The following is a 22,817-nucleotide window of genomic DNA, read 5'->3' on the forward strand; positions in this document are numbered from 1 at the left end:
ATATTGAAATCTTCAAATTCCATGCAAAATCATGTATGATTTCATAGTAAGTACCCCAGGAATGAATCACGGGGTAAAAAAAGACTCGCTCAAGGAGCTTATAGAGAAATAGATTAAGAATGTGCCATCCTGTTAAATATATCCATTAATTAAGCGCCCAGCAGCGCGCTTTTAAGATGAATGCTTAGATCTTGGATCATAGTATAATGCATCATATCCTTTCTAATATGTGATTAATACAGTTTGAAATACATGTAAAATATCTCAGCCAGTATATATGATATCATATTACTGTATTTTTACTCCAGGAAGTCCTTGCATGCAAGTCGCCTACCATCTGCATTATATGTCAAGTCTGATGAAGAACCAATGAGGGTCCTGACTACTACACCCTCATGAACTGTTGCATGAATAGTTCTACCGAGTCTTACGAATCCAAGTGTCACATCATTGTGACTGGTCATATTAAATGTCTCACGGCCATTCTTCCAGGTGCTGATGTCGATGATGTTGTTGGTAGTTGTGCTGTCTTCCCTTGGGTCTGTTGATACATAAGAACAGTACTTCCATCCTAACCAACTCGACTGTCCATCTGCTTTCTGATATCAAAATCTACATAACTTCCATCAACATGTTGACAGCCAAGTTCTCCCAACCCTTTGTTCAATGCCTTTTTGGATGTCAATATCATGGGGCATCTCCTACTGAGCAAAGGGCAACCATCATAAATTTCTTCCAAGCTCTCCTGCAGAGCTCTGCTGCCCATGTGGAGATCCTCGAGTCTGAAGATGGTACGAGGCCTGGCTTTATGAGCAAGCTTTTCCTCGCATACTGGCGACAGGAAACCGACTACCAAAGCTGGTGGAGCAGCGAGCCCGTCACGCAGTTTTGGCACTCGCTGCCCGACGACGCTGGATTCTGGCGTGAGAAATTGACGTTGAGGCCCTCGAGGGTCCTTTACGAGACAAACAAGCATATACCGACAGGCTTTGCAAATGTTGCACAGATAAAGCCCTTGGTGGAAAAGACTGGCTACTGGGGTTCTTACCGTGACCGCATCGAAGATTCCACACCGGAAGATAAGCTCGAAAGCAAGATACAGCTTGCAGCACCTCCATCCTCAGACGATGAAATCCGGCTTGGTCGCACGACCATCAAACATTTTCCAGACAATATTTGCTTCGTTGTCGAGGGACAGGACCGAGGCTCGATGGAGCATGACGAAAAGCATTACTGGACTGAGAACTTTCAGGATATTTCGGAAGAATGGATCCTCACGGCTATTCATGGAGGTCATGAGGATGGAATCATATCAGCCCGTCTCTGCCAAGGTACCGACAGCGGCCTGTTCAAGCCGGAAACCGACAAGACCAATGCGCTGTCGTACAACCGTACAGTCCAGGTTTTTTATTTCACAGACATGTCTTGGATGGAGCGTATCGGAAGGAAGTACAAATCACACGTTACTCTGCGCCGCAGGTTCATGGAAGCATATGGACCAGGCGGCGTGATGGAGAACGGGAACATTCTCCTGTGGGTTGATTTGGGGATTTTGAAAGGTCAGGACATGGAGGCAGAGTATATTGGATGCTATGATGATACTGGGTTTCTTGCGTATAGGGAGCGCCCAGGGTTCACAGTCGAAGCCTGCCTTTAGCATTGCATGAGAAGGGCGGGATGAGAGATATACGGTCACCATCTGTATTCTATTTCAACATGGCATTTTCAAGAAGAATTTTACTACATAAGGTCTAATGAGTATATCTAGTACCAGTGTCTTCCATTGGTTTCTATGAGCTATCATGGATATACAGGTCTATTTATATTATTAAATAAATTATTATGGGTATAGAGATTTTCTGCTGCAGTAAATATATACCTACTAGTCAAGAACAGGCAGTGAATTATTTATTAATGGGTATAAAAAGGAAGACTGCAGCATAGATTTAATATAGCTATAAAACAAAAGATACTCTAGATTCAAATTATATTTCATTCTAGTATATTTATATATAATCACTTAAAATAGTATATATAGACTCAGTGAGAGAAATCTACTACATATCTTTTGTCTCTTGATAATTCTTAATGGCTGTCGGAATAATCTTCTCAATAGAGGAGCTAGAGACTCTATTCCCAGTCTATTTCTATGTTGCTCGCGTAGGCCTCCGTGGTCTACAAGACTGTACTTGCACTTTATTGGTGGTATCTTCTTCAGCCAAAGGGTCCTGCATAAACTAAAAAGAGAATTCTTCTTCAATACCAAGGTCGAGATATTCAAGGTGATTGGTGTCAGACGGGCGAATACTAGAGTCGTCTAGCTGAGTCCCACCGCCAAGTTGGTGGCCAGGGCCATTTGCTATCTCTTGCTGATTGCTGACTTGGTTTGACGCCCGAGAAATCCGAATGGCTGGCAAAACAAACTCCCTTGGTTGGGAAATTGCTCTTCTATCTTTAACTTGGCTTTGCGCTTGAGACTGCCTAATACCAGGAAATTAGACCCTGGAGACATCCTCTGTACCAAGATTTGCATACATGTCGGGTTTACGAGATAGGGGTTTGGTCCCCAGTGCTTCATTGCTAAATAGTCACCCATGCGGACTACGGCTGGGGCTGTCAGCGGCACCAGATCCTGGCCATCGGCGAGCATAAAGACATCTTCCTCGTCGAAGTACAGGGCGACCCGTTGACAGGGACCAGCCCAGGCCCAGCTCACTGCTGGATCCAGATTCGTGCGACAGGTTTATCTCAGGTTGCCAGTTGGAGCGGGCGGGTGTAATGTCTAAGGGTTGACCTTTAACTGCTCGCCGATCACGTCTTGCTGTGAATATTACTATGGATTTCGCCGCGGAAGGCGGCTCATGGTGAGAGTCATAGTGCAACCCCTTTAAAAAATGTGTGGGCAACGCTGCCACCAGATGTAAGAGGGACACCTCCCAAGGTACTAGCTAAGGATATATCACACTTACTGTTGGATTTCATTGAGGTGTGTAATTATAAATATAGTCTACTCTGTGGAAGATATGTATTAGTGGTTCTTATAAAATAAGAAGACTAGATATAATCCTTACTGAAGGGATCAATTTCACCCTTCCTGACACCCCAGCTAAAGTGTAGAGAGTTATAAAATAAATGAATTATTATATTAATCACCTATAAATATATATTGATGAGCACTTGATTGAATAGATATCATTTCAAAGGGCCACTCTACCACTAGACAAAAAAGGTGTCTAAATGTATACCAATTCAGAGTAGCAGTATTCATTATAGCTGTTATATGATTATTAGGCTACTATATGACCAACTTAAGCATAAACTTGATAGATCTATATATTCACCCCACAACTGGGCTGAGCAGGATTTCCATCCTAGCGTACACTTGGGGCATGCGTAACGTCAGGTATAGACCGTCAACCCGAGCAATTTTGCTGTTTTCGAATGGTAGGTTGCTGGCTTAATAAATGCCCTGCTGAAAACATGTGCTATATTGCTATGATCCATTCCTGTATCATCATGTCAAGACAATTGGATAGTGGACAGGGCTTCTTATGACAGACCCAAATTCAGATAACCATGGTAAAGTATGGGTTTAGAGTGCTTCATGAACATATTAAATGATAAATATCAATAGTAGAGCTTAGAAATCATTGCAAACCACGTTCTAAGTCCAGATGAAGAAATAATTTTAAAATAATAGCAGGTAATACATGAGTAATGGGGTTAGACATGGCCCTGTAAGTAATATTATGCAGTATCATAACCCATATAGAGTGCTAGCCAGTTGCTACTACTTAAAAACCCACTGATCATTCTCAAAGACCAAGGTAACATTCTTGCCCGTGATGATCTTGCCATTGACGGCAATAGTCACGCACCCCAGCCCGGCATCCTCGATACTATCCATAGTGATGAGATTAGGATATTTCTCTGGGGATATCTCGTCTGGGACCTTTGGCAGATCCGAGGCCCGCAGCAGACGGGCAACATCGATGATGCTGTACAACCCTTGCCGCAGATACGAGCTCTGGAAGGCATTGTACATTGCAATCAGCAAAATCTGTGCCATAAACCCACCTGTGTCTCGGAGATAGCCCACGATGGCTTCAGTGGTGTCCTGCGTGTGGGTGACTTGCCGGTCTCGCAGGCCGCCCAGCTGGCTGAGGGGATAGAACCCCTAGCCAGCGAATGTGCCTAGGTCCGAGTGGTCCACGGCCACGATGACGGCCGGCCTGGTGCTGCCCGCGAGCATCTCTGTGATCTCCCTCCCGACCACGCCGCGGTCGTTAGGCCCAGGAGTGCTCGGCATCACATAGCGAAGGTTGAGCTGGCTCAGCTGGGTGAGCAGTCGCTCCCATTCCGTCTGGTTGAGCAGATGTCCCCATTCTTCGCCGATTGTCTCGCGGTCAAAACTGAATGCGTGGGAGATACTCAAAATGACGATCTCGTTGTGTGAGGCCATGAACTTGTTCACTTGGCGGATGAGCTCGTCAAGCGAGGCCCCATCGCCACCGTGGTAGCAGTCGACTAAGCTAAAGTCCACCATGGTCACCAGGGATGCGACAGAGGATGGGATGTTGTCTTTCTTGATATATTGGTAGTGGCCATAAATAAACCGGTCTTGTCGGATGACTGGATGGATGTTGAACATGCGCACGCCGTACCGCAGTTAAGTGAGAATGTCCTTGGTTTGGGTACGCACCGTGGATTCGGATCCAAGCCGACAGGTTCTGCATATCTCATACAGCCCTGCATCGTGGGACTGTGGCAAGCAGATTGTATCTATAGTTCGACTCCCGATGTAGGGAAGCAGCTGGGACATCCAGTTTGCGGTCAGATCAAAGGTGCTTCCCATTTGACGCGCGAGATTAACGGTCTCCTTTGCATCAGAAGCATGTAGAATCACCATGATCTTTGACGTGTCAAAAAAAGGCTCTATGGTGTCGGTATGTTTGTTAAGAATAGCAGCCGAAAAGAGGAATAAGAGTATACTGCCTATGAAAGAATAGATGAACGACTAGAAGACTATGTATTATATACTGTATTCATCATATCTGACTAGCCAAGTGTGGACCAAGTAGCGTATCATCTTTTCTAGACTTCAGCTGGCCTCTTCTCTTTTAGAGTTCTAAAAACAGAGTCAAGAAGCTATATAGGACTGATAATTGAAGTCTACTTTAATTACCAACAATACATTCTTTAATTTTACCTATTTTTAATACCCGCGTGCCATTTCATTTTAAAATACATGTTATATTTGTCAAGACAGCTGCTATGGTCTCACACCAAGCCAGGTGCAGGAAACAGCTTTATATTGCGGCGATGAGACACTTGGCGAATTAGCACCCAGATCATCTTGGCTCATCATCCCTTCTTTACATTGTTATCAACTGCTCTAGCAGTGTCGAGCCGCCCCGTCAGCTCTGCCCTACTAAGTCGCAAAATCGACGACGCGCGGCAGTGCATGGTGTGCATGTACGTTACAGGCAGCCAGCCCTGCTTATTATGAGTGTTAAAACAGCTGAAGCTGAAGAGGGGTTGATACCGAGTATACGGAGTAGTGGATGGGCCCTCGGCACGGTTGGCTTTTCTGTTCAGCTGAGGGGCGTGTGATACGATTTGCAGTAGCCTAAGTATCTACACAGTGGATGAGTCCTCAATGGCTAGCCCTCAAGGCATTGCCCAGTGGACCGCTCGGGTGGTTTCTCCATTGGTATAAGTAAAATCAGCCGTGGCCTCTGTACTCAAGCAAACACACCCAATCAACAGAAAAGTCCCCCCTTGGCTGCATTGTCTACCATTGAACATGCCTGAATATAGAGCTCACCAGCCGCCCCACAAGGTGTGGAAGAGATGCCATATTCAGAATATGTAATCTAGAACCATGCTTTATTATTAATAATAACTATAATATATGTGGTAAGCATAGAATCAACTTCTTTCCTTAATGTATATCTTAATTAACTAAAATTGAAACAGGCATAAAAATAGTGTAAAGAACTTCACTAATCATCACTAAATCTAGGATATTTATGACATTAACTAGGGTTCTGCTAAGGTGATGCTCTAGAATAAGGAAGCATCCATACTGCCTCTACTTCTACTCAATCTATAAAGAGCAAATTCCTAGCCAGTGCATTTGAGCAGATTGAGCTTTACAAGGGGAGTGCAGCAGGAGGTAGTGATAGGATTTAGGGTTTAGCCATAAAACACAACATTCATCCAGTCTGCTCAACTCATGCAGATGTACTTTTTGGTGGACCGCGAGCAGAATAATGGAAGAGGAGAATGATTCGCTGAATAGGCGGTGGTTTCTGATCTCAATAAAGCTGTTGACGGCGGGGGTGCCTGGATAGGGTGTGTTGCCCCCGGCCACACCCTGGACATATAGGGTCATCTGCCGAGCTATCTGCCGAGCTGTGATGGCTCTCGTACAGAAGGGAAGCCGGTCTGCCAGACCGGTAAGCACGACGGAGGCCACCGATGGAGAGGAGGACGAGGCGGAGGTTAGAAACTGGACGGCATATTTATGCTTCAGATTGATTTAGGCGTTGAGGCCGGCCATCTCGCTAATCCGGGCAGCCATGTTGATGGCTTCATCAACGGCCATCTGGGCAGCGTCACGTAGGTAGGTTCCCTCCACCAGCTCAGCATAATTTTCATGTGGCGGTAGGCAGCTCCTAGTCTCACCCAGCATAGGCAGCTGCCTTTATGCTGTAATTCACATAATAGTAGTATATAGCCAAGCTACTATTCAATAATAAGAGACTAAAGGTAGACCATGAAATAACAGCAGGCTGCAGAGACATACTTTTATATGCTATATAAGTTGGTTAGATGTATAAATTAAGATCTATGGTGAAGATAGCCGACCAAAAGCACACCCCCAGCCTTGGTCATACGAGGTTTGCTTAGAGGTGTAGCTCAAGTAATCTAGCGAAAGGAAACGACATGGATTAAACCACTATTGGTTCCATTACTTAAGTAACTTGAGAGACTTCTGTCCACTGACCAGTGGCCAGTGTATATCTGCATGCCAGTGAGGTTATATTAGAAAGACATAGAAACGGCGTACTGTCCATGATTAGGATCCAAAAATATATAACTAGAACAAAATTTACAACTACTCGGCAGGACATAGAATGGAGTAACATATCATCTTTCACTAACTAAACGAATATAGAATTACTGGACATAACATAGCACAGTTAAAAAACCTAGCCTTGGTATCCAGTTCCTCAACGAGATGGTTCCTAGTGTTAAGAGTGAGAGGCTTCAGACGGCACCCTTCTCTCGTCTCCCAGCATGAGTTGATGTTGCCTTCTTGTTTCCGCCAGCAGATACAGCTGTAATTGGAGATCCTCTTCACCTGGAGTCTCCAATGGTCGACGGAGATGAGAAAAGTCTGTGATCTCCCGCCCACACTGTTCCGCCAGCTGCCCAATGTACTCCTCCGTCCTCCCCTGCTCACGGAGCCGGGCACAGAGTAACTTTATGCAGTTCTCTAGAAGAGAGAAGAAATTATGAATCCCCTCGTCATCCCAGCCTTGGGCTCGGAGCTGATCGCATCTCTCTTGCTGTAAGGGTGTGAGGTGGGCGAGGTAGGCTGCGATCGCCGCTGGCGATGGTTTCTCAGGCTGAACGCGGTCGACGGTGAGCTCTTGGCTGTCTTGGGAGGGAAGACAGACAAGTTGTCCTTCATCATTAAAGGCCCAGATGGCTGGGACTAAAGGAGCCGGTTCCATGGTGAATTTGTCTAGATGAGAGTTGGTCTAGATGAGATATAAAATGCTTGGGGAATCGACTATTAAACTCTCGCTTTAGGCAGTCATTGTGTCATGGTTACACACTTACACCACCACCTCTACTACTGTTACATTGAGATTGCTGTAGTATAAATTCAAATATCGTCTGATAGTCTAGGTACAGACTGCAATCCCACTAATATCTGACCAGTTGCAATGATTGCTTGTCCTACTGCACAAGTGCAAATGGTGACATTTGACCCATCTACACTCCCCCATGTAGGGAAAATAACACCGCTGAGCAGACCCAGCGGAGCAGTACTAGAAGATAACGATCAGCTCGAGATCAAAGCATAGACATACCTAGCTATCTCTTACACCTGAAAAGATCGCTCCTGCGCCATCTATCTTGGGTGAAACACCCTCGAATCCGGTGGAAATATCGTCAATTGTGTCAGATATTTTACACTCGTTGACTGGACAGTGTTAACAGCCATGTATGGATGAAAGTCAATTTGAGATTCACCTATGCCGGTACTGGTTGTACCGTCAACTGGCACAGCCATGGTGAGACAGGGGAGAGTAATGAGAAGCTCAAGGATGAGAGTAAAGTGCATGATGAATCTGATAATAATGATAGATCTCCAAGTCACTGCATCTCTTTGTATATATGAAGGGAAGCTGTCTTTATACTACAGCTGTCGGCTGATTCCTCCCATCAACACGGAGTAAATCGCCGTCAACCAACATGGTGCTACAACTGTCTTCTGGCTGTACTACAGAATCATAGAATAAGTATAGTCATGGCTATATACGACTGATTTCCGATGTCTATTAGGATTATAGTACTATCACGTCCGCCAAGTAATAGATTATTAGAAATATCCTAGCAAGGGTTCAGCTGGCTGTGTCAGTAAATTCCTGCCTCTGAGATATCACACATCAAAAGCCGAATAAGTTCCCCCCACATGCTCGGTCGGGATCACCGCCGCAAAAACCAGCACGGTTGAAAATGTCACCAGTGTCCTCGGCTGTAACCTCAAGAACAAGAGATATATGAACCGCATGGGGAAGCGCGGGGTATTTACGATGACTAAAGATGTTACCGGGAAGACAAAACTCCCAGAGAAATCTAACCCCTTTAGCTGATCGCTTAGTCAATCCAGGCCCGTTATGGATATCCCAAGCAGTGATATAAACTAGCCAGGTGGCTCTAATTGTAGCCTGGTTCCCCCAATCCTACTGCTACTCCACCTATAACCAAACAGCCAAAGCTGGGAAGTCCCGACTGACGGTATCCAGGCTGCCAGCGCCCAGTTATTAACCTGAATTCCCTAGGTTATCTATCCTTCGCCCGGCCTTCTTGCTAGCCTATTCTTCTCGAAGCCTGTGCGGACAGATCGTGGTCGGAGCGGAGTCTGTGGCTGATCCTGCCTGCAGCCACCACGGAACGGGCCGATGCTGAAGGATCGATTAACTCATGGCGCAACTAGCCGGTTCTAACGCCTTTCTCCGCCGTGTCTACGAATTGGCCTTCGTTATCTGCCGCTGGCTCTCGTCTCTATCGTGGTCACTACCTGCCAAGTATCGATGCTTTGCTTCTTAGACGCCCTATTCATATTAAGTAATTAGTAAGTATACTAGGAGACATATTTAGTCAACTAAATAGTATGATAAGTGAGGGTGTATAGGCTCTACACTACAGTACAGCTATGCTATGTACAGAAACTTATATTCAAGATCTAGGGCAAGGAGACAATTTCAAGTGGTTCTGACATTTGCCAAACTTTCCGCCCCCGTGCAGTCATCGTGCTTAACAAATTCCTTGGTTCTTCCTACTGGACTCTCACTTCGTTCGCGAGACCTTTGGTATGCCCTAACCAAAAACCTGTTTTGAGGCCCAGAACAGGGATGCCAAACCAACAATGACGAACCATACAGCTTTGGCGTAGTTTGATACAATTTGGCTTGTCTCAGCAGACCACCATCCAGGGGTCCCTGTGGTCGCGAGAACCTCACTAATAGGAGGCTTTTCCATGTTTGAATCTGGATGAGATAATATGAGTGAACTGTGATTGTATATAAACTCAAACTCACTAACTGTTATATATATAAATGGAATGATAGAATAAAACCTCGAGATGGATGTTAATTTAAGTTTATAGGGATGGCTTAATAGAGTTCAGTGTCAAGTAATGAGCAAGGCGTTATAAGTCTTAAAGGCCAGGGAAGGGATCTGGTGCATACGTAACTAACCGTGGCTATGCCTGGGCGAAGCTGGGGCTTTGCTATGGGACTTTATCTTATCAGTTTCAGGAAGCTTAGAGTATGATCTCGCATCCTCCTAGGCATGGTATATTTATCCTAGTTTCATGATTTCTAGCAACTGAAAGTTTGATTTTTGCTCTGTATTCAAATATACTCCTGTTTAAGATATTTTTTCCCCCAAAAAGCAACGGTTGCATACAAGATTGCCAAATTAAAGGTTGCCGCACTAGCCGCCTAGTTACAGCTAGCCCTGGATTTCTAACCAACAGGCAACGAGTCGTGCACTGGACAAATCACAGACCTAGCCCAAGACTGGGCACCAGCGTCCTACTATTGGAAATACGACAAGGCCTTTCTCCATGCTTCCATAGCCCAGATCAAGACTAAGTAGGAAAAGGTCTGAGGTATTTTTGTCATTGGCCACACAAGACCCACATAGCATTTCTCCAGGATTTTGTCATAACCCCATCTAGTCTAGGCAACTCCACTAAACCAGAGTGGGAACCCTTAGTATTTAGTGGTAGCTGTCTGCAGTATTGATAGAAATTGCTTAGTATGGACCCATGGGGCAGTCTGTAGTATGCTCTGTAGGCATAAATTATATAGGTTAATATCCTGTGTTCTCAACCTGAGCAATACTTAAAAATACGACTATGTGGCAGCTAGAAGTCATATCTCGCCTTGGTGCAAAGACATTTTAAGATTATAACTATACAGCCTGCACAGCAGAAGCCAGCACTAAAACCGATCATAGAGTAACATGTTACACAGTCTGCGGCACATCGACATGACCGGCCTCGACCTTGGCAGTTGAAGGCCGGCGACTGTCATCCTGGCCCTCTGGGAATTCAAAACGGGAGCTTTTCCAGGGTTTGACCTTCATCACGTACATCGAGTCGATCTCCTCGAGGGTGCGGCCACGGCCTTCAATGACAGCAACGTAGACGAGGCCAGCGGCAAGGAAGAGACAGCCCGCAAAGACATACCCCAGACGGAAATCGATTGCACTGGTGATAAAGGGAGTAAAGAAGGCCAGCAGGAAATTCCACAGCCAGTTAGATGCTGTAGCCAGCGACATGGCGCGCGCCCTGTACTGCGAGGGATATAGTTCAGCAATGATTGTCCAGACCATGGGCCCCCAAGTGCTAGCGAAACCCAAGATAAAGAGACAAGCAAACACGACCATGACCACCCCGGGGGTCTTGGTGGCCTCTGGGTCATTGCGATTGAGAGAAAAGTGTCCCACAGAGGCAAACACCATGAAGCAGACGAACATCCACAGGGCGCCGGCAATGAGGGAGCGGCGACGGCCATAGTTTTCAATCAGATACAGGCCTAAAAAGGTGGTGCCAAAGTTAACACCCCCCAAGATCATCTGCGTCACGTAACTGTTCTGGATGCCCGCCCCCTTGAAGACGGTGGTGCCGTAGTAGAAGAAGTAATTGGCGCCCGTGAGCTGCTGCAGGGCCTGCAGCGCCATCCCGACAGCGACACGATAGGGCATGCGCGGGGCCTGGAACAGACGGCGCCAGGTGACGGGCCCGCGCTCGACCTCCTCGCGGTATTTCTGGCGGATCTCGTGGAGCTCGATGTGCAGGGCGCGGTGGTTGCGCGGGACGCCGTACATGCGCGAGAGAGTGGTGATGGCCGACTCGACGCGGCCGTGGCGGTAGTCGAAGCGCGGGCTCTCGGGGAACAGGGAGATGCCGATGCCCAGGATGGCGGCGAACACGTACGTCAGGCCCATGGGGATGCGCCAGGAGCTGGGGTTGAGGCGGGCTTCGGTGCCAAAGTTGATACAGTTGGCGACGAAGATGCCCAGCGTGATGAACAGCTGGTATGTACTATAGACTTAAACAGCCATTCTTATTGAATGGTGGATGTATTCATACCTCACGAGAGCCCCCCGGATGTGTCGGGGCCCCGACTCAGCCTGGTACATGGGCACAAGCAGGGAGCAGCCGCCGATGCCCAGGCCGGCCACCCAGCGCCCGATGGCGACCTGGTACCATTTGCCCGAGGGGGAGGAGATCTGGACGGTGATGCCGATGCAGACCATCAGACTCCATACGCTGAGCGACCACTTGCGGCCGATGCGGTCGGCGATGGGGGCAGCCACCAGGGCGCCTATCAGGGTGCCGATGGACAGCAGGCCGACGATCAAGCCCGAGCGCACGTTGGAGAAGTGGTAAGTCCCGTCGGATCCCCGCTGGCCGTAGCGCTGCAGGAAATTGGGCATCTCTAGGAAGCCGGAGATCTGGCCCGTGTCGTAGCCGAAGAGAAAGCCGCCCATTGAGACGAAGATGCCCATCGTAAAGGAGCGCCAGGTGAGCAGCGGCACGGGGGTGTCCACCAGGGGCTCATCCTTCTCCGCATGTTCGAGAGCGGAGGGGGGGACCTCTTTTTTAGGCTTGAACCTCATGGTAGCAAAGTACAATAGTATAGTAGTGGAATACTAGAATAAAATATAATAGAATAAATAATAATAGGAACAGTGGTAAGTATTATAGTGATCATTGTCTCACTCATAGCGTCATTGATTTTATAATCAGTTCTCTAATAGAACTATAAAATGAGCCATGGTTGAGTATAATTAGTAATAGTATCATGGTACAGAGCTGACATAACTCTAATCAAGCATTATATAGTTAATGAATAGTTCATAAAATTAATCATAGTCTTCTAGCATAATTTACTATTTATTATAGAGATTATTCTTTGGCATCTAACTCTATGTATATAAGTACCGGGGCACGCCGCCCCGGACCCCAGGCTTGCTTAGGCTTTAAGGGAGTTATAAGAGCAATATAGATGGCTATCCTTTACTTAGATGCTCAATCGATGCTTAATCTGCTGGCAGCACCCCGCAAGAGCTAATATTATATAGAGTATAGGCTAATAGTAGCCACTCTGGATCTTGGCCTCCACTCATACAATGGGAATTAATTAAGGAATTAATATAGAATAGCCTAGGAATCATAAAGGAATTAGCCAAGAAACCAGCAAGGAATTAACAGGAATCAACATAAATCAATATATAATTATAGCCCTAATTTTAACCCCTGGTTTCCTATTATAATAATTATATAATAGCTATATTGACTAGACATATCCTGACATCGCTGCCACTGCTAAGGCTAAGTGATCAAGAATGTCTTGAGTCACTCGCCGGATAAATCAAGCTCAGTTGTATCAGAACTATCAAGCAAGCTTACTGCTTGACAAACTCGAGCCGACGAGCCAGCCAACAGCCGATGGTAAAGCCAGTGACTCCCCCCGCTGGATCGCGCCGCAAGACAACCGTCCAGTCGCCCGGGGGCGGCGCATCCAGCCCCCGCGGGCAGGTCAGCGCCCAGACATCCTCGCCCAGATGGCGCATGGGCGTCGCAGGCCCGCGGCCCAGATAGCCGTCAAAGGCGCCGTACAGCATTGCGCCCTCGCCAAAGCAGTGGAAGACGGAGTCGACGTCGGCGCATTCGTAGTCGCCGACGATAGATGCCAGCGCTGCATGCGAGGTGAACGACTTGTCTTCGTCCCTGAGACGCAGACGGCGGGCATCGAGATGGCGGTTCTCGATGATCCGATGGATGGACAGCCGGTCGTTGTCAATGCGGGAATGCATGGACCGCGAGCGCCCATGATGCGGATCCGTCAGCTTGATGGTCTCCGGCGCGTTGTGGGCTGCATATGCGATCTTGATCTCTCCTTCACGGGAGCCCTGGGTGACGGTGATGGCGAGCTGGGTCTCGCCATCCAGATAGACGCCTGCCCAGTCTGCACTGGCGGTGACTGTTGGCGTTGCCAGACTGTTCGTCGGGCGGTTCAGGACCGCTCGTAGGATATCGTCCACCGCAGCCGAAGCGTCCGCTTCATGGTTGAACAGCACCACAACCGACAGATGCTCGCTGGGCGCATGGCGGCGATGCAGACGGTATCCCCGGAGGGCGCCGCCGTGGCCCAGGGAATCGACCCCCTCGACATCTACATGCGCCATGCCGTAGTGGTAATGGGCGGGCGTGATGCCATCCGCGTACGTCTGGGGCTGGTAGACAGTGCGACGATACCAGCTGTCCGGGTCTGCAAAGAGCGTCTCCAGGTGTTTTTCCCAGGCGATCATGTCCGTCAGCGAAGCCACCAGGCCCGCGTCGCCCGCCCATTCCATCCGGTTGACCGCTGCCTGGTACCCGGCGACCTCGCCGCCCTCGTAGCCCACGCAGGGGGGCGGATGGTGCGCCGTGTTGGGGCAGAGGAACGCCGTCTTCATCCCCGCGGGACGCAGCACTCGCTCCGCCAGCAGCTGATCCAGAGGCTCGCCAGTCACCCGCTCGATCGCCCGCGCCACGACGTAAAAGTTGACGTTGGAATAGGAGTATTCGGTGCCCGTGTCGAACATCAACGACCGGGTGCGCGCCATCGCGCCGGGCCCGTCGCGCGCCACCAGGAATTCATCCTCGGGCTTTGCGCCCCAGAGCGTCGTCATGGCCCAGTAGTCGCGCAGGCCCGAGTGCATGCCGCACAGCGTCTCGATGGTCAGCTTGTCGCTGTTGGCGGTGTTGCGGAAGAGAGCGGGCAACAGCTCCTTCAGCTGGTCGGAGAACTGCTGGGGGATGTCCTCTCCCCGGGCAGCCATGGCGGGCGTCGGGTTGCGATACAGATCAAGCAGCAGGGCGCACACAAACTGCTTCGTGATGGAACAGATGGGCATCTGCGTCTCGGCCGTCAGGGCAATGCGCTCGTTCATGTCTGCCCATCCCCAGACCCTCTGGCCGACCACTGCGCCGTGCTGGAGCACTGCCACTGCGCCGCCGGGGCCGCGGTAGCGAACGGCGATCGTCTCCAGGATCTCCTCGATTTTGGTTGTCTCCATTGTCGTCTGTTATATTGTATAATTGAGGTGGAGGGGAAGTGGGGAGGGGAAGTGAAGTATTTTCAGTACAATACACTGTACAGTATTCAATGTTAGTAATACATCAATAGATAAGATAACAATACACTAGATAAAATAACCAGAATAAACAACTTCTAATATATATTCTAAGCAAGACTTCATCAAAACATATCTAAGATATTAAGATATTCTAATATAATAAATGGTATCAATTTTGTCTTTAGGGTTTAGGGTTTAGGGTTTAGCTTTAAACCCTACATTACCAGAAACTAGAAAAACAACATCCAGGCAATCATGACAACCCATGCCCCAATCAGCCCAGACGTCAAAAACGCCGCGCCGACCTTGTCGCCCGTCGTGATCGCAGACGTCGTCGTATCGTCGTCGGTGGTGTCTGTAGTCCCCGCCGAGGGATCGCTGGTGCTGTTCCCGCCCGTGGTCGACGTGACGGGCGCCGCCGTGGACGAGTCGAGGAAGGGCAGCATGTTGGCAAAGAAGATGCTGGTCGCGCTCATCTGCTCCTCCAGCCCGATCCAGCCATCCCACGAGCTGTTCCACCAGCGCACGCCGCAGGTGTCGTTGCTATACCCGGAACACGACCCTGCGGCCCCCTTGGCCGACCCCTGCAGTTTGGGCAGGATGGTGTCGTATGTCGAGGGCACCAGGTACGCCGTCAGCATCAGCCAGCCGGACAGCAGGCCCTTGAAGATGATCTCGTTGTCGTTGCACACCTCTGTCGGCTCACACAGGATCTCCGACATGATCTCGCCGCCGTGCTTGGCTGGGAAGAACTTTTCCAGCGTCACATTAAGCAGGCCTTCCACTGCATCCAGCCATTTGGTCGTTCCATTGGTCTATAAATTAGCCACACACACACACACACACACACACACACACACACACAGACATATGTATATATATATACTTACGTAGTTATACATATAGGCAGCCCCCCCCAAAAAGGCGCCGTAGTTGTACGTCCATTGATCGTCGCCTTGCGTGGCACAATCGTTGGTCGTCTCGGTGGAATCGGCAACATTCCACGTCGAGTTGCTCAGCAGCGGCGAGGAGGCCGCCCAGTCCCAGATCTTCTCCGCCCATTCATAGTACGACTCGTTGTATGTATAGCGAGCCAGTCGCGCCGACAGCTGGAACAAGCCTGCGTTGGAAATGGTGTTTTTCATCGTGTATCCGGCCTCGTATGTCCAGATCTGCCAGCGCATGCCTCCGTCGCACGTCGACGTATCCCAGCGGGCCACTTGAGTGTTGAACACGCCCTGTGCGAGGGCAAGCCATGAGTATCCGTCGTCCGAGTTGGGGAAGTTCAATTCTGCTGCCGTCATCGCCGCCAGGCCCCAGAACATTTGGTCGTCATTGCCCTAACAATATTAACACCCCCATCATCATCATCATCATCATCATCATCATCACTATCACATACAATGTAGCTGGAGTAGTTCGACGGCATGTAGTCGCAGTCACCCGCCTGCCACTGCATACCAGAGATGACCTCTTCGTTATATGTCGAGTCGTTGGTGTAGTGATAATATTGGATCAGCGTCATGAACATCGCGCCGCCCTCCCACCATGTGTTGGGCAGCTTTCCGGGGATATGGCCGGTCTCGTTGCCGTGATAATGTATCATCATCCCGTACGCGGCGTTGCTTGCTGCATTTTTGATCGAATCTATAACCAGATGGAATTAATAACTCAAGTCTTTCATCACGCAAGAGAGAACAGTCGCATTACCCTCGCTGGTGAGGTCCAGGTCGATCGCCCTGACCCCCTGGATAAGGAGGAGGACCGAGAGAACGCGCCTCCAGGCAAGCCCGTCCTTCATCTTGTTCGCTATTTCAGAAATGCATATATATAAGATGACAAAATGATAAGAGATACCGAGTAACGATGGAATTGGTAAAGAATGTCAGATAGAACGAATGATTAAATGAATGAATGACAGTAGATGAACAATTGATAAAAGATAAAATGCCCAAGAATGAATGATAATTCAATCGTCGTCAGCCATTACTCCTCGGCCCCCCACACACTTGCGCAAGTATACGTAACGCCAAGTGTGGTTGGCTGGGCCCTGCTGAGTCATTCGCTGTGGCTGTGAAGGTGGGGCACCCATCGATCCACGTGGCTTGCATAAGCGAAATCACTATTCTAGGAAATAGAGAACAAGAGGGGTATCATATCTATGAGTCTTATAGTAGAATTATTAAACTTGATTCAAGAATTATATTCATTTGAATACTGCTTCAAGAATCTATGTAGTATTAACCTTCTTCTCCACATCCTAACATTGAGTGCAATAGCATCTTAATTATCTTGGCGCCAGGACTTCCTACAATCTATTAAAAGGATTCTCGTATCCTGTATAGGGGCTGTAGAATTGATTCAAATTTTAGACCTATCTCACCTGGTCTACACTTGGCGTCTTATAGACCACCCCCATATTGATCGGGCAGCTCAACAGGAAGCGTATAGCAACTCTTCAGAGATCGGATGTCAGGAGACCCGAATCTGATTTGAAGCCTCCTCAGCTTACACAGTTGACACCACACTCACATCAATCAACCCCTCTTCATTCAGCATCTCCGCGCTCCCGTCAGGATCTTGGCGTCCACAGGGAAAACCTCGGCGCCAAGACAAAGAGTCGCTTGGAAGGCATCCGGAGTGGACAGCACATCACGGATCCGGCTGAGAGCGTGCTTGAACCCCATATACCAGTCCAGCAGCTCCGCCACAGACGGGGTCAGGCAGGCTAACTGTGGAACGTCGATGTTCTTGGCTGTCGCCATCTCCCGAATCCGGGTGAGGATGGCGCAGGTTGGGGACCACATTTAAGGGTCCAGTCTTGGCTCTAAATGTTTGGTCAATCCCTGTTTGATTGTGATCTTAGCTGCTAATCACCTGGTTTAATCTGACCACTGGTCTAGTCGACCCCAAGTTACTTAGAGTCGTTCTATAAATTCCTCAAAACTATTCTTCATTACTTAGTCATTAATATATTCTAGTCAGGGCCTCGTGTAGATTCATTTTTGACTAAAAAGATATAATTCTATCAAGATCTCACCCTAGTATATTCTCCACCCAGCTGCATTGATCCACTGTACAGAGCTGGAAATTCATTATTATATACTAAGCAGAGTCAAGCAGAGAAGAGACCTTGGTGGAAGACTTGCCAATATCCTCTTTACAGAGTAGAAGGCCTCCATCGAGGACAGATCTTATAGTTCCAATATAGTGGCAATTATCAGTGGGTTCAATATTACCTAGGTAGTCAGTGGAAAGTGAATGAATTGATCAGCTTAATATAGTACTTTCTCTATCTAATGATATATACATATATATCTATTCTCTGAGGTACCAAAAGTATCCTTAAATAGATATGCCATATACATATTCCTATAGGCAAAGGTTCAGAAGAATGACTATATCAGTAGATAAATATGAGAAATTGGTAGATTACTAGCCAGTCTTCGATTATATTATGATGTATAACTTGGTACCCTATAAGTGATATGAATGTGTAATGGCCTAAACCAGCCTCATAAAAGCAGGCGTGCGTATATCATCTTCATATATATAATTTACATTGATGATATAGTTCATTGGTCTACCTGAGCAGCTTCCATACAGCCCAAGGTGCCAGGAGATAGACGTTGGTTCGAGCAAGGCCAACTCACTGATGACGCGCTTTGAGTATATCTGGCAAAGCTCAGTCTCATGCTCGAAATTGCAGGCACCTTGAAGATGAATTAGCCGAGAAGGACCTGGAAACTGAAGCATACTATGTAGCAGAATACATCTACACCTCAAAGTGGCTGTGCCGCGTTATAGTCTATCAATTCACTCATGATGGTCCGTTGAACAACCGGGCAAGCCGATCATTCCTGGTGATTATCTTCTATCCCAGAGGCCCTCTTCACCGGCTTCGAACGTGAGCCAACCGATGGATCTTGAAACGTCCTTAAGCCTGGAGACCAAGGTCAATAGATATAATGCCATGGGAAGCCTAATATGGAGGCCAATAAGCTAGAGTAGTCACTGTTGTCTGACTAGACTGATTAATTCTATGGAATGGCATGTTCTAAACTGATTATAGCTTATTCAAGACGATATTTACATTTTCATCGCCCCTGAATTCTGACCGCATATAGTACTATGATGCGTCAAACCTAGAGGCCATGGCTTAGATACATATAATCATTCTTTACATCCCATCTCAAGCTATAAGATATACCCTATTATATGCTTCCACAGCATCTGCTGCTAATGGCGCTGCTCTAACTATCTTAGAACTGTCCGCCTCGACAGGTCGCAGACCTAGGTTGAGGGTTTGAGATTGAATCAGACTTTACCTAATTATACAAATGTATGATAACAGTTTATTTATGTATTCAGGTAATTATAGATTATTCCCTCACTTATTATTACTAGAGGAGAGAAGGACAAAAGGGAGTATTAATACATCGCTCAAGAGACTTGAGATAGAAAGATAGACAGAGATAGAGATGAAAAGAACCGATAGAGCGATAGACAAGTCGGTATTCATCTACCAGTCCTCATCGCCGCAGTCATCCCACGAGTCGTCTGTTTCGGGAAGAGCAGTGACGATGGGATGGTGGGTGTGATGATGTCCATGGGCTGCATAGTTGCCCACTGCCAGTGTAGCAGAGCTAGATGCAGAAGAGACGAATGCAGAGGTAGATGTAGCAGAGGCAACTGATGCAGATGCAGACGCAACTGATGCAGATGCAGACGCATAGACAGAGCTGGAAACAGACTGATTCTGCAGAGCAGCAACATCAGACGCGTTGAGATGGTAGAGAATCGTGCCCCAGCCGAGGGTATCGTAATAGCCCGAATCCCAAGGATCGCCATACGAGCCAGAGCCAGGCTCAAAGCCGCCAAAGGTCTCGTACGTCGCGTTCAGATACTCGGTCGTCCAGGGGGCTTCCTGGCCCTTGATCATCACGTAGTGGTTGTAGAGCACCTCCCAGGCCCATCTCACATTGCCACGCGAGGCGCTGCTGATGTTTGTGTAGCTGACGATTCCGTTTGTGTACGGCTCGAAGGGGACGTCGTATCCAAGGTTATACCGAGCGAAATATTCGGCTCTAAAAGATTAGCAGGGAAAAGCAAAGGAAAAGGCAGGATAGAATGAATGAGGAAAGAAGGAAATACCCCAGAAGAATCCGACTGTCGTTATAAGCAAAGAGATCCTCGCCCTGATTCCAGGCCTGTTGTCCAATAACCCCCAGTAGGGCATAGTCCATGGCGGAATGGCCTTGGTCGCGTCCTTCCTCCTGGCCCTGTCCCAGGGGGTTGCCCGTGCCCGGTTCCTCGACGATGTTGGTGATGGCGTTGTTGATGGCTCCGTTGCCTGTGCCGTTCTTGAAATAGTCGACGGCGAAATCCCATGTGGTCTGGTTGTCGGTGAGGACGGAGATTGCCATGACCGATGCGACCTGCGACAGCTCCCAGTTGGCGAAGAAGTGCAGGACGTTGTGTTCGGAGCCGTCGAGATGCTCCAGGAAGTAGATGTTCTTCGCCAGGAAGACGGTCTCCATCATCTCGATGAACTGCGCCAGCCCGTTCTCCTGGAAAGGCTCGTAGTCCCGCAGCAGCTCGGCGGCGTTGGCAAGCTCATGGCCCTGCAGCCCGGCCACCAGGTACTGGTCGTCGTTGCTGCCGATGGAGGTGAGGTTGCCCGCCCACGCCGTGAGGATCTCCGCCGCGGCGTCGGCGTACGTCGTGTTGCCCTCGACCTTCCATCTCAAGGCCAGGGCAAACGCGGCCGCGGTGTCCTGCCAGAGGAGATACGCGTTGGCGGCCGTGTCGCCCTCGGCGTCCCGGTCGACGGAGCTGACGGCCTGCGGGCTGTAGGGAACATCCGCGGTGGTCATTCGGACCAGAGAGTCCCAGCAGGAGGTCCATGGATCCAGCTGGGCGGCAATCTTGCCCTGGAGCCGGCTGATATCTGAGTCTGAGACCAGCAGACCGGGATGGGAGAAGCAGGTGGCCAGAGCAGGCCACAGCAGGCCAGCGAACCACTTCATTGGAAAAAGAGACTAGAAAGAGTGACTAGAAAGAGGGAGAAAAAACAAAAACTAGAAGAGAGAGAGTAATGAATGACTGGTGACTGAAGACTGAAGAACAAGATGATAGATAATATTTATATACTGTCTACATGATCGGATAATACAAAAGCATATCTGGAGTAGAATAACCGAGTGATTTGTATGAAACACATCTTGTTTGACGCTAGCCCTAAATCCTCCTTACTGCCAAGACCGGCGTTCTATAGAGTACAGGGCATGGGCGCATAAGTAGTATGGAATACAGTAGTTATACGATATCTCGGTCTCAATCCGAGTCCTTTTCATCCAATCGATTGCCGCAGGATTCTCGGAGTAAAGCTCCATCCAATCATAAGCGACTTGGCGGAGGCTACAGGATCACTCATTACGGAGTACTATTAGCAATTTTGTAGGTTAGGGTTAGGGTTAGGGTTAGGGTTTATCAATCAACCACATACATCAACACATGAACACACTCAGGGTAGTTAGTTCTCTTAACACCCTGCTCCTATCTATTAGTTACATAGTACTACCGGTAGTGCTCCTGATGCAGGGTCTGTAGAGGGTTCTAAGAAGGGTCAGTGGCGTGCCGATCAGGAGTTGAATTTATTCTATTGGCTTCTATCAGACCCATATCTTCCATCGCCAAGACCTGCCACGTGGACGCTGTGTCATTGTGTCAACAATCTTGTATTAAGAATAAGCATAATAACCGTGCTTAATGGTAATCATATTGCTGTCAAGTATTAAAGATATATGGTCACTACCTTGTCTGTATAAATCCATAACTCTATTTCTATAAATGAAGATAAAGAGAGGTATTATACTTAGGTATCATTACTATGTTATATACAATCTGACTAGTCATACGACTTATACACAAAACACATCTATGCAGAGTCCATCCCGCCCCCCGTATTAACCCCCGTTGGGGGGTTGAAAAACAGCATGGCGGTCACCAACGCCTTGATCCCCCCTGAGAGAATAAGAGCTAACGCCGAGCCGGCGACGAGATAAATGCCAGCCCCTGAAAACGACCCCGCCACGAGGGCAAGCAGGAAAAACGCCCGTCGGTTCCGAGACCGGTTCTTGGAGGCCGTCAGCCGCGGGTCGACAACCAGGTCCAGCCATGCGGCGGTCGCCATGGCGGTGGTGATCTCCGGGATCTTGAGGGCGCGCGACATGACGACCTGGGAGCCCGAGGAGAAAGCCAGCAGGGCGATGACGGTCAAGGCAATGGGGCCTTCCTGCCGTACCCCGTATCCCAGCTGGATGCCCGCTGCGGCAAACACAAACGCCGTCTGCAGGAAGTTGATGGCGATCACCCACGCCCGCGTGAGGGTGCCGAACACATGGTTGCCCAACTGCCCGGTGATGAGGGCGCCCGCGATGAAACACGGCAGGCTCACCCCGATATTGGCCGGGATGACGAGGTCGGCCGTGTGGGCGTTCTTGATCACCGCCACGGCGAGCATGACCGTGTTGCCCGTCTGGTTCGAGGTAAAGCAGCGGTAGTCCGGGTACGTGGTCGTATCTTGGATGCCGATGTTGAACGTCAACAGCAACAGTTCTAGTTCAGCCCAGCTGTTGGCGGCGATCTGGGCGCTCAGGTAGGAGCGCCAGCTCGATGCTTTCCCACTCGATCCTTGTTCATCCTCCATTGATGACTGTTCCTCGTGGGTACCCATTGATCATGCTAGGGGAACGGATATGCAAGGGGTGAGCTGGAGGTGAATATCCCATTATATCGTTTTTTCTTTTCTAGAATTTCTATACATTCCTCGGATTCTATAATAATCGGCGAATAGCAGTCGCCGAGTTGAGGCA

The 22,817-nt window shown here is 48.6% G+C and overlaps 9 protein-coding genes across 9 annotated transcripts; 1 reads left to right on the forward strand and 8 right to left on the reverse strand.

Moving 5' to 3' along the window:
* Positions 1-631: 631 nt before the first annotated feature.
* On the forward strand, positions 632-1,677 carry ASPZODRAFT_124718 (hypothetical protein; the record flags this gene model as incomplete). Its single annotated transcript, XM_022721401.1, has 1 exon — positions 632-1,677. One exon carries the CDS (start codon positions 632-634, stop codon positions 1,655-1,657), a length of 1,026 nt encoding a protein of 341 aa, XP_022577273.1. The 3' UTR covers positions 1,658-1,677.
* A 1,970-nt stretch (positions 1,678-3,647) lies between these two features.
* ASPZODRAFT_146936 (hypothetical protein) lies at positions 3,648-4,909 on the reverse strand (the record flags this gene model as incomplete). Its single annotated transcript, XM_022725207.1, has 4 exons — positions 3,648-3,735; positions 3,807-4,156; positions 4,214-4,585; positions 4,703-4,909. 4 exons carry the CDS (start codon positions 4,907-4,909, stop codon positions 3,648-3,650), a joined length of 1,017 nt encoding a protein of 338 aa, XP_022577274.1.
* Positions 4,910-7,259: 2,350 nt separating this feature from the next.
* Positions 7,260-7,745, reverse strand: ASPZODRAFT_20044 (hypothetical protein; the record flags this gene model as incomplete). Its single annotated transcript, XM_022727518.1, has 1 exon — positions 7,260-7,745. The coding sequence occupies one exon, from the start codon at positions 7,743-7,745 to the stop codon at positions 7,260-7,262; it is 486 nt and encodes a 161-aa protein (XP_022577275.1).
* A 1,682-nt stretch (positions 7,746-9,427) lies between these two features.
* Positions 9,428-9,931, reverse strand: ASPZODRAFT_136907 (hypothetical protein). Its single transcript, XM_022724165.1, has 2 exons — positions 9,847-9,931; positions 9,428-9,791 (listed from the first exon to the last, which is right to left on the reverse strand). Exon 2 carries the CDS (start codon positions 9,781-9,783, stop codon positions 9,622-9,624), a length of 162 nt encoding a protein of 53 aa, XP_022577276.1. The 5' UTR covers positions 9,784-9,791; positions 9,847-9,931; the 3' UTR covers positions 9,428-9,621.
* Positions 9,932-10,599: 668 nt separating this feature from the next.
* Positions 10,600-12,480, reverse strand: ASPZODRAFT_136909 (hypothetical protein). Its single transcript, XM_022724166.1, has 2 exons — positions 11,906-12,480; positions 10,600-11,857 (listed from the first exon to the last, which is right to left on the reverse strand). Exons 1-2 carry the CDS (start codon positions 12,433-12,435, stop codon positions 10,777-10,779), a joined length of 1,611 nt encoding a protein of 536 aa, XP_022577277.1. The 5' UTR covers positions 12,436-12,480; the 3' UTR covers positions 10,600-10,776.
* A 546-nt stretch (positions 12,481-13,026) lies between these two features.
* ASPZODRAFT_136910 (hypothetical protein) lies at positions 13,027-14,907 on the reverse strand. Its single transcript, XM_022724167.1, has one exon. It carries the CDS (start codon positions 14,878-14,880, stop codon positions 13,225-13,227), a length of 1,656 nt encoding a protein of 551 aa, XP_022577278.1. The 5' UTR covers positions 14,881-14,907; the 3' UTR covers positions 13,027-13,224.
* A 196-nt stretch (positions 14,908-15,103) lies between these two features.
* On the reverse strand, positions 15,104-17,086 carry ASPZODRAFT_136911 (hypothetical protein). Its single transcript, XM_022724168.1, has 4 exons — positions 16,651-17,086; positions 16,343-16,587; positions 15,831-16,280; positions 15,104-15,755 (listed from the first exon to the last, which is right to left on the reverse strand). The coding sequence occupies exons 1-4, from the start codon at positions 16,739-16,741 to the stop codon at positions 15,171-15,173; spliced, it is 1,371 nt and encodes a 456-aa protein (XP_022577279.1). The 5' UTR covers positions 16,742-17,086; the 3' UTR covers positions 15,104-15,170.
* Positions 17,087-19,462: 2,376 nt separating this feature from the next.
* ASPZODRAFT_75919 (hypothetical protein) lies at positions 19,463-20,969 on the reverse strand (the record flags this gene model as incomplete). The annotated part of the gene is made up of 2 exons (XM_022730054.1): positions 19,463-20,027; positions 20,095-20,969. 2 exons carry the CDS (start codon positions 20,967-20,969, stop codon positions 19,463-19,465), a joined length of 1,440 nt encoding a protein of 479 aa, XP_022577280.1.
* Positions 20,970-21,880: 911 nt separating this feature from the next.
* ASPZODRAFT_76140 (hypothetical protein) lies at positions 21,881-22,651 on the reverse strand (the record flags this gene model as incomplete). Its single annotated transcript, XM_022730065.1, has 1 exon — positions 21,881-22,651. The coding sequence occupies one exon, from the start codon at positions 22,649-22,651 to the stop codon at positions 21,881-21,883; it is 771 nt and encodes a 256-aa protein (XP_022577281.1).
* Positions 22,652-22,817: the final 166 nt, after the last annotated feature.

The sequence above is a fragment of the Penicilliopsis zonata genome (genome assembly GCF_001890105.1).
Source record: "Penicilliopsis zonata CBS 506.65 unplaced genomic scaffold ASPZOscaffold_25, whole genome shotgun sequence".
NCBI lineage: Eukaryota > Fungi > Ascomycota > Eurotiomycetes > Eurotiales > Aspergillaceae > Penicilliopsis > Penicilliopsis zonata.